The 15,593-nt window shown below is 44.0% G+C and overlaps 1 protein-coding gene across 2 annotated transcripts; it reads left to right on the top strand.

Moving 5' to 3' along the window:
• The first annotated feature begins 5,571 nt into the window (after positions 1–5,571).
• RBM8A (RNA binding motif protein 8A) lies at positions 5,572–10,385 on the top strand. Of its 2 annotated transcripts, XM_007445015.4 has the most exons (7): positions 5,572–5,774; positions 7,449–7,508; positions 8,136–8,213; positions 8,373–8,509; positions 8,882–9,018; positions 9,793–9,867; positions 10,068–10,385. In XM_007445015.4, the coding sequence occupies exons 1-6, from the start codon at positions 5,708–5,710 to the stop codon at positions 9,836–9,838; spliced, it is 525 nt and encodes a 174-aa protein (XP_007445077.1). In that variant the 5' UTR covers positions 5,572–5,707; the 3' UTR covers positions 9,839–9,867; positions 10,068–10,385. The 2 variants fall into 2 exon arrangements, with proteins under 2 accessions (XP_007445077.1, XP_007445076.1); XM_007445014.4 differs by having other exon boundaries at positions 5,573–5,774; positions 9,793–10,385.
• The last annotated feature ends 5,208 nt before the right edge of the window (positions 10,386–15,593 follow it).

Here is a 15,593-nt window from a genome sequence, read left to right as displayed (position 1 = left end):
ATGAGGTTCCCCCGAGATCCGAATGGCCCCCACCCTGCTGGTGTTTTGAAGGGACTTGAAGATCTGGCTCTTCACCCAGGCCTTGGTGAGCACGACTGAAGCCTGCTTTGGGTTGTATGGGTTGGTTTTTTATTCTTGTCCAGTTTTTGCCATCTTTGATTCTTTTACTCTTGATTATTATTGTATTGTTTTACGGGTTTTTAATGCTTTTTTACTTGTGAACTGCTCAGAGTTGGTGGGAGTCAGGCAGTATGATGATGATGACGACGATGCCTGTAGTTGCAGGCTAGATCCGGGCTGAGAAATGAACAAGTAAGATAAAGCAGATCTAAAGACCTAAAAAATTACCGTGTTAAATTTTTGGCTACAAATCTAAACTAACCCATGACAGAGTGCTGGGTGAGGGTAAGAAATAAATAACTTGCAGTGTTGCTGAACAAGTGAAGAATGTATGACACCCATGACTGCTTTCCGAGGGGGTTCTGCATGGTTGATTTGCAGCAGCAGCAACCAGACAGTCTCCATATGGACTATGTGTCAGGATCTACACAAACCAGATTCTTCGATTGCTTTATATGTTTTAATTACTAATTATACTTAGGCAGAGCCAATTTTGAAACACCCAGACCCTGACAAGCCTTTTATAATACAGGCCGATGCCTCAGACGTAGCAATTGGGGCTGTGTTACTTCAAAAAGATGAAGAGGGTGCACTCAAACCCTGTGCTTATATTTCTCGCAAATTCACTGAGACAGAAAGGAGGTGGCTTGTTTGGGAAAAGGAGGCTTTTGCAGTACGCTGGGCCCTTATGACCTGGAGACATCTCCTAGAGGGAGGAGCCCAGCCATTTGAAGTATGGACAGACCACAAGAATTTGGAGTCTCTTACAGCTCCAAGAAAGCTGTCACCTAAGCAAGTACGCTGGGCCCAATTTTTCAGTCGCTTTAACTTCACTTTAAAATTCATACCAGGAGGGAAAAACTTTTTAGCTGATGCGTTGTCAAGATTGCCTCAGCATAACAGCCAAAGAGAACAGGTGGTAGGCCCGGTAATCCTTAAAGCACCACCTCAACTAGAACCTGGCTCAGTAGCTCTAACCAGGTCTCAGACAAAACTCCAGAAACAAAAACCTACCACCGACTTACTCCAAAACATAAATGCTGCTTTGGATTCAGATAAATGGTTCCAGAATAATAAAAATATTTTAACCCATGAGGACCAAGCTTGGTGGATGGGAGACAAGCTTTATGTGCCACTTTCATTTCGTAAACAAATTCTAGAAAGGGGACATGATGACAAGTCTTCAGGCCATTTTGGATTTATAAAAACCTTACACCTTCTGCGCAGGCAATTTTGGTGGCCGACAATGAGAAAAGACATTTCTGACTATGTTTCTACATGCCCTGTGTGTGCAATGTCAAAAAAGAGAGGGGGAAAACCTCTTGGCCTTCTTCAATCTGTATCATCTCCAAAAAAAACCTTGGGAAGAAATTTCCATGGACTTTATTGTAGACCTACCTCTGAGTAATCACAACACAGTGATTTGGGTTGTGGTGGACCTATTTTCTAAACAAGCACATTTTATTCCATGTTCATCAATTCCGACTGCTAAAAAATTAGCTAAACTGTTCATTGCACACATTTACCGCCTCCATGGCGCCCCCAAGAGAGTGATTTCAGATCGCGGCCCACAGTTCACCTCTAAATTTTGGAAGGAATTTCTTACATTACTTGGATCTAATCAAGCTTTGAGTTCCAGTTTTCATCCGGAGACTGACGGATCTACGGAGAAAATTAACTCTTTATTGGAACAATATTTAAGATGTTTTACAAATCATCAGCAAGATGATTGGTCTGAGCTCCTTCCTTTTGCTGAAGTAGCTTACAACAACACAGTGCATCAAAGCACTGGTTTTACACCATACAAAATAGCATCTGGCCAGGACTTTCCACCTTTCCCAGAATTGCCTCTTAAAAACCTGCCTGAACTCTCAGCAGACCAATGGATAAACAACATTATAACTTTATGGCCACTAATTGTGAAATCTCTGGAAAAAGCAAAAAGCCAGCATAAAAAATTCGCCGATAGAAAACGTACTGCAAACCCACCTTGGAAGGTAGGCGACCTAGTCTGGCTTTCTACAAAGAACTTAAAATCTTCCCAACCATCCAAAAAACTTGCTCCAAAATATGTGGGACCTTTCCCAATTGAGAAAGTTATAAACCCTGTGGCATTTAAATTAACTTTGCCAAAACATTATAGAAATATTCATCCTGTTTTTCATGCAAATTTGTTGAAAGCATTCAAACCCTCTGAGACATGGCATCCTGATCCAACTCCACCAACACCTGTCATGATTGAAGGACAAAGTCACTTTGAAGTAAAAGACGTTTTGGACTCTAGAAGACATAAAGGCAAACTCCAGTACCTAATTCAGTGGAAGCATTTTCCCAAGACCCATCATGAATGGGTAGACAGTATTAATGTTAAAGCACCTAAGCTGCTTCTTCGTTTTCACTCAAAGTACCCTGACAAGCCTAAGGAGACATTTTAATGTTCATTCTTGTATTTCTATTTTCTTTTTCAGATTTTCTTCCGAATGTAGGCACATTCGTTCTGTTGGAGGGCGGCATGTCAGGATCTACGCAAACCAGATTCTTCGATTGCTTTATATGTTTTAATTACTAATTATACTTTTGCTTTAATTGCTAAACATAGATTAATAGAGTAGTGCTGGGAATGTTATTCTAACCGTTTGCTTGACCTGCCATAAGGGGGGGAAGGAGGAGGCCAGGTGTTGTTATCTCTATCTTCAGCCAGACATCCAAGGCCAGGACGTGTGAGAACTGGTGGAAGGCGCGAAGAGCTGCAAGTGGGAATAGAAACCTAGAAGGGGGGGAAGTTGGGCTTAAAAAGACAAGGCTTTGCTATGTTGAGGCAGACTCAACAAACTATGATGCTGTGCGCTTCTCCTAAAATAAAGAAATCTGTAATGGAACTTTTTGGTCTCCAGAGGATTTACTGAACTTTGGGATTGAGTGTGCAGACTCTGACACTATGTTACCTATCAGAATAACTCCCTAAGTATAAGCCTATTTCTCTTTGTGAATGGGAAGCAACTGATCACCACCTACCTCTGTAGCACTGTGGTGATGCTATGAATTCCTAAGTACATTTCTCATCAATAATAGCAGTATTTATTTTTAAAAAATCAGGAGATTGCACAGCATAGTCTACTGATGTGATGCCCTTCTCTTAACCACTATCAATATGATCTACGTTGCAGGGCTGGTGCAAGGCATTCTTGTTCACACCAAAAGTAAGCACAACGCTCAATGTAATTACGTGGATGACTTCTTAATTGCATGTGTGAACGGGATGAAACGAAATGCATTTATTCCCCTTTCTCTTGATTGGGCCCCACTATTAAGCATTTTAGAAGGAGGTTGGGGACAGCGTAGGGTCAGGGCTGCTGGTCATTTAATGCTTTCCCCCCAGCCCCTCTGCTTCTAGGCAGTGGAAGGAGACTCACTGTGCAGACAGTCTTGTCTGCACCCACTACTTGGTGTCCCTGTTGTGTGTGTCCAGGAAGACAGCAGTGTAGTAAGAGGCTCCCTGGGGAGAATCTGGCCTGTGGCAGAGACTGTGTGCCCCATTGCCAGTACTGGCCTTCAAACTAGGAGCCAAAGAGCAGTTGTGAGCTTAGCCATGAGGTGCTCTTCTGCTGCTCGGATTGGAGTCAGCTTTAAGGAAAAAGGTAAATTCACATACCTCTCAAAAGCCCAATCCACAAGTTCCATTTCCCAAATGTATATGTCTACTGAGAGATTGATTACATGCCATCAAGTTGTTGACTCTTAGTGACCACATACTGTAGATAGATTTTCTCCATGATGAGGTGTCCCTAACCTGATCTTTCAGCTCTTCCAATGGTGCTCCTGTCACTATTGTAACTGAGTCCACCTGCCTTGTTGCTGGTTGCCCTCTTCATTTTCCTTCCACCTTTGCTGGCATCAGAGCCTTCATTAGAGAACTAGGTCTTCACAACACCTCTTTGTTTTTTTTCATGTCCTGAGTAATATGTGAACTTCTGATTGAAGATATCCAATCCCTGTCCATCTCAACTCACTGATGCCTAAGATGTCAATTTATAATCATTTTATTTCATCTTTCACTGTGCTTCCTGCATTCGTGCTTCTCACGTTCCATGTCCCCTCTGTAATTCTCTCTTTCCAGCTTTGGGTTTTCTTTTCCTGTACGGCAGCATCAGCAACCGGACGTCCCAAAGGCCTTAATCTAGCCACGTCATAAACTCCATCAGTGCTCCAAAAGATCCTCGGCTCTTCCTTGGTAGCAGGTTGAGGCCATCGGACCTGAGGGGGGCCCGACATCCAGCGCTGCTTGTATCATCTGCCATTCGTTTATTTTCTGCCATGCGGTCTTCTTGGTAAAGTACAGGAGTGGCTTGCCACGGCCTTCTCCCGCACAGTGTGAATGGGTGCCATGCCGGTGCAGCTAAAGGGATCCTCTGCCTCCAGCAACTTCCTATATCGCTGCTGCCCCATAGAGATGCCTGCTGGCTTTGGCTGGGCAGCAGGGATGACCTCCACGCTTGGGTGGCCCTGCTGGGAAAGAGACGCTGGCTGTACACTGCTCACCCCTCCCGGAACGCGGACACACACACCACAATGAGGCAGCGCAGCAGAACTGAGGGGCACTACTGAGAGAAGCAGGCACCGTATTTACTAATCAGATCCCATCTCAAGTCACATGCTAAGAACTCAGAACAGCTTCAGTGAAGCACAGAAAAGTCAATCTTATGAAGAGGTTGAAGAAAATGGGACTGTTTATTCTTCAAAAAAGAAAACTGGAGACACAACATCCTTCAAATACCTGAAAGGATACTGCATAAAATTCATTTTTAAAGGTTCGTGCAGGCAAAGCGGGAACCCTTGAAACTCGTTTCTGCTTTGGCCGGGCAACCTCACGTCAGAAAGCACAATATTGCGAAACTTTCGAATCGCCGTACTTTCGCGCCCAGCCCTACCTCCGATGAAAGCGGGAGTTTTATGCCCGACTGACGCTTTACCGAAATCCACGCCTCGTTTGGGAGGTCGCTGCAGAGCCTGGAGGCCCTGAGCTAACATGGCGATTGAGGCGCTTCTGCCCCAGAGAGTAAGACTGAGCTGTGCGGAGCCCTGGCTGGAAGACGCTCCTCTGGAGCGGGGAGGCTGATGCCTGGGGCTTCGCTGGGCCTCTCGGCGAAGGAAGCGCTGTCAGCAGCCTGCAAACGTTAGGAGCCGTTTGGGGCCAGGGCGGCCACAGCCCCATTTAAGCGAGGGGAGAGAATGGGGCCCTCTGGAGGTGTGCTGCCAGCCGCTCCACCGTCTCTGGTCAACAGCGGCGCCGCAAGGCGGAGCCCGGGACGCTCCCTCCGTCACCCCCGGCCGCGGAGAAGCCCTCTCAGCACGGCGCCCCGGACGCGCGCTGTTCCGGGAGCCACGCCTTCGAAAGTGCTGCGCAGACTCAGTTGCCGTCTCCTGCTTCTTGAAGACCTCCTCCAAATGGTCGCCACGGCCGGCCTTCCTTCTTCCCGGGAGCAGGGCCGGCCTTCCTGTCCCGGCAGGAAGCCATCCCATCCTCCCTCGCGAGCGTGTCTGTCGCGGTTCGGAGGCCGTTGGGGGAAGCGTTGTGTAGTGGGCCGAGATGGCGGATGTGCTGGACCTTCACGAGGCGGGTGGGGAGGACTTCGCCATGGACGAGGACGGCGACGGTACGGCTCGAATGAGTATCATGCCATTACCCTACTTTAACTTCTTAGCCCATCTGCTTCGCAACAGCCCTACAAGGTGGACCAGTGAAACTTCCCCAGCCCCTGGGGATGAAGATTGGCTGGGGCCGTGAAGGCTAACATCAGTCCAGCTGCACAGGCGTACTGTTGTTGTTTATTTCAGTAAATATTCCGTTAATTTTAGCGAGTACTTCAAACGGCCATTAAACAAACGAAATGTAAAGCCGAAGTTTAAAAGTTATTGTTTTACTATATTAATGTTAAAATTATTTTATAGTTAAAAGCCTGGGTTCCCTCCCATTGCCGAGGAGTGGGAGGCCGTGGAAGAAAGAAGGAAGGTTTTTGGAGGAGTGGACAGCAGTTTAGTTACTTTACTGCAACCTTGATATCCAGTAACTTAGCCCAGGTCCCTCTAAGGAGGTGGTTACAACTTCCATCATCCCCTGCCACCATGCCAGCAATGGTCCTTGATCTTTAACTTGGCCTCAAAGTAGTTTGTTTGCTAAGATTTCTGTAAAGGCAAGTCCCATTTGAAGAAGGTCTTCTCTATTAGGTGGTTTGGACAGACTTTGTTCTATTCTTCTTCCTCCCAAGCTGTTTTAGGGGACCTCCTTGTAAAGAGCTCGAAGTGTAAACTGCTTACCTTCAAGCACTTTTCAGTTATTCTTTTAAAGCCCAAATAGTCAGTCTTACCGAATTGTGAGAACAGTAGGAGGTAGTGGATGAAGAGCTCTTCAAGTGTTGATTGGAGTCTTGGAGGGAAGTTTCCAAAGTCAATGCCCATTTCATCAACATACTAAATTGAAATTGAATTAAAATATTAAATTGCAAAGGAATACATAAAATAATCTCCAAGAGATGAAATCCGCTGTTAGATTTCTGAGAAGGTGTTAACCTTGTCCCACCTGAGTGTTTATTTTTATTTCTCTCCATTCTTCCCATATGTACATATGTATAAGTCTCCCTGCTATTCTACCGACTGGCTTATTTTCCCTATGCATTGATTCTGGGTTCTTTTCTTGTTTCTGTTTTTACTCTTTCTTTTTTGCATTTAACAGTTAAAGGGCTTATTCTGGATTTTGTTACTTTCTACCAAAGATAACACTAGATAGCACTCTTTCAGGCCATCTAGCCCGCCTCTGATTGTAGGACAGACCACCACTTTCCTAGCTCATTGGTTCTGTTCTAACTGTTCAGAATTTTTTTCTAGCATTCATTTCTAATTTGTTTCCTATAACCTAAGTCTTTTATTCCATGTTCTGCACCTTGGGACAAAAGGGAGCAAGTAATTAGCCTCTTTAGTTTGGTATCCTTTCAGGTTTGAAGAATATTATGTCCCCACACAATCTTTTTTTTATGAAGAATAAGCAGTCCCAGTTTCTTCAACTCCTTTTCATAAGATTTAGTTTCCAATTCCCCAATCTGGAAATTGTTGTGTTTCTTTGAACCTGTTTCTTTATTTGAAATGTGGCCCACAGGACTTTAGATGGAGTCTGATTAGTAAAAGTGCTGCTTGCTTCTCTCAGTAGACATCTATGCATTTGGGGAGTGGAACTTGTGGTTTGGGCTTTCAGAACGACTGTGCAATCATTACAAGCTAACCACTTTCCATTCTTTTGTTGTTAATTGAGCCAACTATATTTGATTTCTCTGCAGAAAGCATTCACAAACTGAAGGAAAAAGCAAAGAAAAGAAAAGGCAGAGGTTTTGGATCAGGTAATTTGCTCTTGGCATAGAATGTGTTCCTCTTAAGGCTTTCCCTGCTTTTGGGGGTGGAAGTCCAAGAGATCAAGAGCACATCAGATTGAAGATAAGCTGTCTTAAATGGTTCTATTTTGCTCTTTTAGTTTAGCTGCAGTTTGTTTGTCTGTTTATTAAATTTTTTGACCGCCCACCTCCCCCCAATGGATAGATTGTTGTTCATAGATTCAGTTGGTGGTATTGCCTGTGACAGGTTCCTTCCCAGCCTACTCTGTTCCATGAGATACAGCCATGATTTGGGATGGGGATAGCTAAAGCTTGTGCTTGACAGCCACTTGAACAAAACAGAAGGTTTGTTTCTGTCCATCACTGTGAGCCTCTCCAAAGGCATATTTCTCCTGCTGCCTTCAGTGCCAAGCTGTGATAAATTAAGCTGCCTTTACTATCTTGTCTTCCTGGTTTGGGAGGAGAAATGTACCCCACAGGTTTCTAATTTGCTGTTCTCTGGAAGTGAGAACCACTTATGATACCTCCAGAAAAAACTTCAGTTGCTACTCTTAAGGAGATCAAAAAAGTGTTTTGTTTCTCTCTGTTTATCTAAAAACTGTTCTCTGTTTTTTCCTTTTGGGCATGAATGAATAGAGGAGGGCTCCAGGGCCCGTGTTCGTGAGGACTATGACAGTGTGGAGCAAGATGGTGATGAACCGGGTCCTCAGAGATGTGAGTTGATGTCCCTTACTTTTTTCTCCCTCTCCCCCTGCCCCCCCCCCATGTATTGGCTGAAGTCACTTCTCCTTCCTGCATGTGAAAGTTTTCATTTGTATATTTCATTTATACATTTGGCTTGAGCATCACTTTTGGCTCTTTGTGTTGCTACAGCGGTGGAAGGTTGGATCCTCTTTGTCACGGGTGTGCATGAGGAGGCTACTGAGGAGGACATTCATGACAAGTTTGCCGAGTTTGGTGAGATCAAGAACCTCCACTTGAATCTTGACCGGCGGACAGGCTATCTGAAGGTATTGTGCTGGCTCCTTGTGGGACTTTTCTTCCTCTTTCCAGAGAAGGGCATAGAGCAGCAGCCTAATGGTGGTTCAGACTCAGCTGAGATGGAAAATACATGTTTGATGGAGGTGTTGGAGTGGCAGTTATTCCTAATTGCCTTGTTTCTTGACATGAGTTCAGTTTACAAACCTACTAAGCCAACATTTGGTTTGCTTGTTTGTGGTATAATCTGTGACTTATTCTCTAAACTGTGGTTAAGGAAGCCAGGCCAAGCACTTGCCAGTGCTGAGTGACATCAAGCGTAAGGTATCCTAGAATGAATCATTTGGGCTGGCTAAGGAAAGAGTTTTGAGAGTGCTCATGTCTCTTTCCCAAATGTCTCATAGGGTTACACACTGGTGGAATATGAAACATACAAAGAAGCCCAGGCAGCCATGGAGGGCCTGAATGGACAGGATCTGATGGGGCAGCCCATTAGTGTGGATTGGTGCTTTGTCAGGGGACCTCCTAAAGGAAAACGAAGGTGAGTTTTTTTTATAGCCCAAGAACAAACACAGAAAAAAGAGTGTCTTTTCTCACTAAGCCTACCAGATGCATACAATGTCTGTGCATAGGTATTGGGAATGCCAAGTAAAGGAAGTATGCAGTGAAACATAAAAATAATTCAGTTGGAAGGTGTGGGAATTACTTACCTTCAGTTACCTGGTTTTATCAAAGAAGGGTAGGTGACATTTCTGAGTGTGCATAGTTGATGCAAACTACATCTACCCCTACAATATTGAAGGGTCAGTATCATGTTCCCGAGTATACTGAAGATAGCACAGTGCCTTCCTTGTTCAAGAGTGACACAGTTATCAGGCTCAGAAACATGGGAAATGAAAACTTGTCTCTGACATCCAGCTTCAAGGGACTGATCCCTGAACCCCAGCACTTTTCAAGTTATCTTTTGTTTTAATTGCATAACATTTGATAAAGATTAATTTGAATGTTTCTACTGCTATGGATTGCAAGATCTTGGGTCTTTTTATCAGGGTAAATTCTGCTCCAGAGTTTTGGTTGCCTTCTGATTTGTTCTCTGATTGTGATACTTATAATCTAGTCCTGTTGTTGTTTCTTTTTGTTTACTATATGTAAACTACTCTGGGAACCTTTGAAGCTGAAAGGATGCATACAATATTATTTGTTTAAACACATGAAAATATTTCAGAAGCTGAATGGATTTCTGTAGCAGAAAGCCTTTGCACTTAACAAAAAATAAAGCTCCATTTAATGGTTCTCATGATCTATTTCTTCCTAGGAGTGGCCGTAGAAGAAGTCGAAGTCCTGACCGAAGAAGGCGCTGAAGGGGCTTCCATTTTGCAACTTCTGCACTGTGGGTGCCTCATACTTCATCTTCCTCAACTTGCTGGCTGGGTTCCCAGGGTGGGGGCACAGTTGGGGAAAGCTGATACAGCGTGTGGTCTTGGCAAAGGGGAGAGAGATTTCCATTTATAATGGGATGTGAACATTTGTCCTAATTGCCACCTGTTTAATTTTGTATTTGACTAATCATTTTTAATTTCTTTTTCTCAGCCTCTCGACTGCTGTATCAAATCTCCAGTTTTTTGTGTCCTTTGACGATGCCCCCTTTTCTATGTTTGTAAACATAATTCTGGTTTTAATTCCAAAATGGATCTCTGAAACAGCATTCAGAATAAAAGGTTATGTTTTTTTAAACTATGTTAACCATTTTTAATTACAATGTCGTAAATGGCATAAACTTGATTTACACTTGTGACTCCAGTAGCTTGTTTATGAGTTTCAGAATTCTAGAGCAGAAACAATAACTCGAGACCCTCGAATGCAGTCCTCTGCTCAGGGTGTGAATGCAAATAAAAGCCTCCAAATGGATAATTGTCCAGCCTCTGCTTGAACACATCCAGTGAAGAGAAGCCCAAATTTCTCTGGGTTATTCTGAGTTGCTCTAAACTAGTGTTTCCCAACCTGGGCAACTCTGAGGTGGGTGGACTCAGAGTTCCCCAGCCAGCATGGCCATTGCTAAGAATTCTGGGAGCTGAAGTCCACACATCAGGTGTTCTAAACCGTTTGGATTTTTTTTCCTGAGGCTCGGTCAGAGATTGTCTTAAATCTGTTGTTCCATGTCTGGCATGTGGGAACCAGTGGTGATATTTTGGGTGGCACCCATGGTATTTTAAGGCCAAACTCTATTTTCATCTTTTCTCCGAGCTTGGCTTCCAGTTCTCTGATCATCCTTTTTGCCCTTCTTTGCACGTGTTTCATGGCACATGAGGTAGAGCTTTTGTTTCCATCCTCAAGTAGCTTTATGCTAAAGGTTGCTGTATCAAGTATATCACTCTAATTGAGTGGTTTGCTTGGTGGTGTGATCTTTGTGGACTCTAAAAAGGGCTAGACTCGGGCTGCCTAGGCCCTGCAGTGTGTCCATTTGTGCGCTAAGCTTACTGCATCCCCCAGTGTCCCCATGCAAGATGGGAAGGAAAATGAGCTGTATTTTGCATAACTTCTCTACAGGGCAGGATATGACTGGCAAGGAAGAGAGCTTTCCCTGTAAGAGAAAATAAAGGCCAGCAGTTCTGTCTGCCTTTTTCATACAAAAATCCTGCCAGATGCTTCTCAGAGTCTTTAAGCAGAACATTACCATAGCATCCTCTTGCTCATTTTCCTGACAGCTGACTCTGAAGACTATACATAGCTGTCCTAGCTAGTGATCATTGAGAAATAAGATACTGATGAACATGATAATTTTTCAAATGAAAGCAGCTTGAGGCGATAATTTCAGAGTGAGATATTACTGGCCAAGATATGAAAAGCCACCAAATCTGCAGGTTGTAAAAGTTGGAACTAAATAGTTATTGAGCTTTCAGGGGAAAGCAGCCAATAGTTTAATTCAATTTAGGCACCACCCAACTCCAAACTAATTCTGGCCAGTGTACAATAAAAACAAAATACAATATAATAATTATTTAAAAAAGGAATAAAGAACAAGAACAAATGGCAAGTCTAGTTAACAAAACCCGTGCCTCAAACAAATCTGACAGGGTCTGAGAGAAAGCTGTCAGCCTTTGGACTACTGTACCTTCCATTGGTCCTTTTCCTCTGAAGCAAAAGCCAGGTCTAAAGAAATAAACCCCATCACGGCTTAACACAATGGCCTGGATCAACTTAATGTGGGAAGGCAAAGGCTGGGGTCCCACAACACAACAGAACACAAGCGACCCAGCCCCAGTGTAACATGGCATGTGTAACATGCCGCCTCTAGCATGTTATTCAGATGCAGAAAATTGAAGGATTGAACACCAGGGTTGTTCAACATGCTTTAACCTGGTTGCTGGATTTAAGCCATTAAGGACCTTCAGAAAGGCACTGGGGGTTGAATGATGGTGCACTGGGCTGCTGGGTTATAATCTTATTAATTAATTCAGGGTTTTAATCCTCTGATTACTCCTGCAAGTGTCTCTGGAAACCATCCTCATGAGCCTGTCCCAGGCCAGCAACCAGATGAGCCTGGTTTCCATGACACTAAATAATCTGGGCTCAAATTTCCCAGCCTTTGCATACAATGGAAGGCTAGTTCAGTCTTTCCCAGATCTGGTTCAAGTTCCAAATGGAAGTTTAAGGGGAGATTATCTTGCACACATTCTTTTCTTGGCAACGAGGGAAAAGTTTTTTTCCCTTCCTACTTCCTACAGTTTTCTTATAGGAGGTTTTCCACTTTCCAGATTGCCTGATAGCCTCCCGTCCGAGTGCTAACTAGGCCTGGCTGCTGAGAATCATAGAGTTGGAAAGGAACTTGGAGGCCTTCTAGTCCAACCCCATCCAGAGTTTAGCTTTCCTGAGATTAGCTAAATGCTGCTGCCTACCTCCCTTCATGGATCACTGCCTTGTCGTGGCAAAGGGGCTTGCGTAACTCAGTGAAGCCATGAGCTATATCGTGCAGGGCCACCCAAGACGGACAGGTCATGACAGAGAGTTCTGACAAAATGTGGTCCACTGGAGAAGGAAATGGCAACCCACTCCAGTATCCTTGCCAAGAAAACCCCATGGACAATGTTAAAAGGCTAAAAGATATGACGCCGGAAGATGAGCCCCTCAGGTCGGAAGGTGTCCAATATGCTACTGGGGAAGAGCGGAGGGCAATTCCAAGTAGCTCCAGAAAGAGTGAAGCGGCTGGGCCAAAGCCGAAAGGACGTTCAGCTGTGGATGTATCTGGAAGCGAAAAGAAGGTCCGATGCTGTAAAGAACAATATTGTATAGGTACCTGGAATGTAAGATCTATGAGCCAAGGCAAGCTGGATGTGGTCAAACATGAGATGACAAGACTGAACGTCGACATCTTGGGAATCAGCGAACTGAAATGGACGGGAATGGGTGAATTTAATTCGGGTGACCATTATATCCACTACTGTGGGCAAGAAACCCTTAGAAGAAATGGAGTTGCACTCATAGTGAATAAGAGAGTGGGAAAGGCAGTAATGGGGTACAACCTCAAAAACGACAGAATGATCTCAGTGCGTATCCAAGGCAAACCATTCAACATCACAGTAATCCAAGTCTATGCCCCAACCACTGATGCCGAAGAAGCTGAAGTTGACCGGTTCTATGAAGACCTACAACACCTTCTAGAACTAGCACCAAAAAAAGATGTCCTTTTCATCATAGGGGATTGGAATGCTAAAGTAGGAAGTCAAGGAGTAATCGGAATAACAGGCAAGTTTGGCCTTGGAGTACAAAATGAAGCAGGGCAAAGGCTAATAGAGTTCTGTCAAGAGAACAAGCTGGTCATAGCAAACACTCTCTTCCAACAACACAAGAGACGACTCTGCACATGGACATCACCGTCAATACCGAAACCAGATTGATTATATACTTTGCAGCCAAAGATGGAGAAGCTCTATACAGACAGCAAAAACAAGACCAGGAGCTGACTGTGGCTCAGATCATGAGCTTCTTACTGCAAAATTTAGGCTTAAATTGAAGAACGTAGGGAAAACCACTAGACCACTCAGGTATGACTTAGATCATATTCCTTGTGAGTACACAGTGAAGGTGATGAATAGATTTATAGGATTAGATTTGGTAGACAGAGTGCCTGAAGAACTATGGACAGAGGTCCGTAACATTGTACAGGAGGCAGCAACTAAAACCATCCCAAAGAAAAAGAAATGCAAGAAAGCAATGGCTGTCTGATGAAGCTTTACAAATAGCTGTGGAAAGAAGGGATGCGAAAAGCAAGGGTGAAAGGGAAAGATATAAGCAACTGAATGCAGATTTCCAGAGAATAGCAAGGAGAGATAAGAAGGCCTTCTTAAATGAACAATGCAAAGAAATCGAGGAAAACAATAGAATGGGGAAGACTAGAGATCTCTACAAGAAAATTGGAGATATGAAAGGAACGTTTAGTGCAAAGATGGGCGTGATAAAGGACAAAAAAGGCAGGGACCTAACAGAAGCAGAAGAGATTAAGAAGAGGTGGCAAGAATACACAGAAGAACTATACAAGAAAGATCTTAATGTCCCTGATGTCCACGCTGGTGTGATCACTGACCTTGAGCCAGACATCCTAGAGAGTGAAGTCAAGTGGGCCTTAGGAAGCATTGCTAACAACAAAGCTAGTGGAGATGACAGTATTCCAGCTGAGTTATTTAAAATACTAAAAGATGATGGTGTTAAAATGCTGCACTCAATATGCCAGCAAGTTTGGAAAACGCAACAGTGGCCATGGGATTGGAAAAGGTCAGTTTACATTCCAATTCCAAAGAAGGGCAATGCCAAAGAATGCTCAAACTATCGCACAATTGCATTCATTTCACATGCTAGCAAGGTTATGCTCAAAATCCTACAAGCTAGGCTTCAGCAATACATGAACCGAGAACTACCGGATGTACAAGCTGGGTTTCGAAGAGGCAGAGGAACTAGAGATCAAATCGCCAACATTCACTGGATCATGGAGAAAGCACGAGAGTTCCAGAAAAACATCTACTTCTGCTTCATTGACTATACAAAAGCCTTTGATTGTGTGGATCACAACAAACTGTGGCAAATTCTTAAAGAGATGGGAGTACCAGATCACCTTACCTGTCTCCTGAGAAATCTGTATGAGGGCCAAGAAGCAACAGTTAGAACCGGTCATGGAACAACCGATTGGTTCAAAATAGGGAAAGGTGTACGACAAGGCTGTATACTGTCACCCTGCTTATTTAACCTATATGCAGAGTACATCATGAGAAATGCCAGGCTGGAAGAATCACAAGCCAGAATTAAGATTGCAGGGAGAATCATCAACAACCTCAGATATGCAGATGATACCACCCTAATGGCAGAAAGTGAAGAACTAAAGAGCCTCTTGATGAGGGTGAAAGAGGAGAGTGTGAAAGCTGGCTTGAAACTCAACATTAAAAAAACTAAGATCATGGCATCTGGACCCATCAATTCCTGGCAAATAGAAGGGGTAGAAATGGAACCAGTAACAGACTTCATTTATTTGGGCTCCAAGATCACCGCAGACGGAGACTGCAGCCATGAAATTAAAAGACGCTTGCTCCTTGGGAGGAAAGCTATGGCTAGATAGCATATTAAAAAGCAGAGACATCACCTTGCCGACAAAGATCCGCATAGTCAAAGCTATGGTTTTTCCAGTAGTAATGTATGGCTGTGAGAGCTGGACCATAAAGAAGGCTGAGCGCCGAAGAATTGATGCCTTTGAACTGTGGTGCTGGAGAAGACTCTTGAGAGTCCCCTGGACTGCTAGGAGGCCAAACCAGTCAATCTTAAAGGAAATCAACCCTGATTGCTCATTGGAAGGATCGATAATGAAGCTCAAGCTCAGATACTTTGGCCACCTAATGCGAAGAGAGATCTCTTTGGAGAAGACCCTGATGCTGGGAAAGACTGAAGGCAAAAGGAGAAGAGGACGGCAGAGGATGAGATGGTTAGATAGCATCCCTGAAGCAATGAGCATGAAACTGAGCAAACTCAGGGAGGCAGTGAAGGACAGGAAGGCCTGGCGCAATATGGTTCATGGGGTCACGAAGAGTCGGACACGACTTAACGACTAAACAACAACAAAGCTGCCTACCTGGA

Source organism: Python bivittatus, unplaced genomic scaffold (assembly GCF_059951505.1).
Source record: "Python bivittatus isolate LINGU-HERP-01145 unplaced genomic scaffold, Pbiv_v1 ctg000180_np1212, whole genome shotgun sequence".
NCBI lineage: Eukaryota > Metazoa > Chordata > Lepidosauria > Squamata > Pythonidae > Python > Python bivittatus.
This window is presented reverse-complemented; position numbering and strand designations above follow the sequence as displayed.

Coding starts and splice junctions, on each gene's coding strand:
- RBM8A (XM_007445015.4), top strand. CDS start 5,708: ATGGCGGATGTGCTGGACCTTCACGAGGCGGGTGGGGAGGACTTCGCC. Junction 7,509..8,135: donor AGGCAGAGGTTTTGGATCAG/GTAATTTGCTCT, acceptor ATGAATGAATAG/AGGAGGGCTCCAGGGCCCGT. Junction 8,510..8,881: donor GGCGGACAGGCTATCTGAAG/GTATTGTGCTGG, acceptor AATGTCTCATAG/GGTTACACACTGGTGGAATA.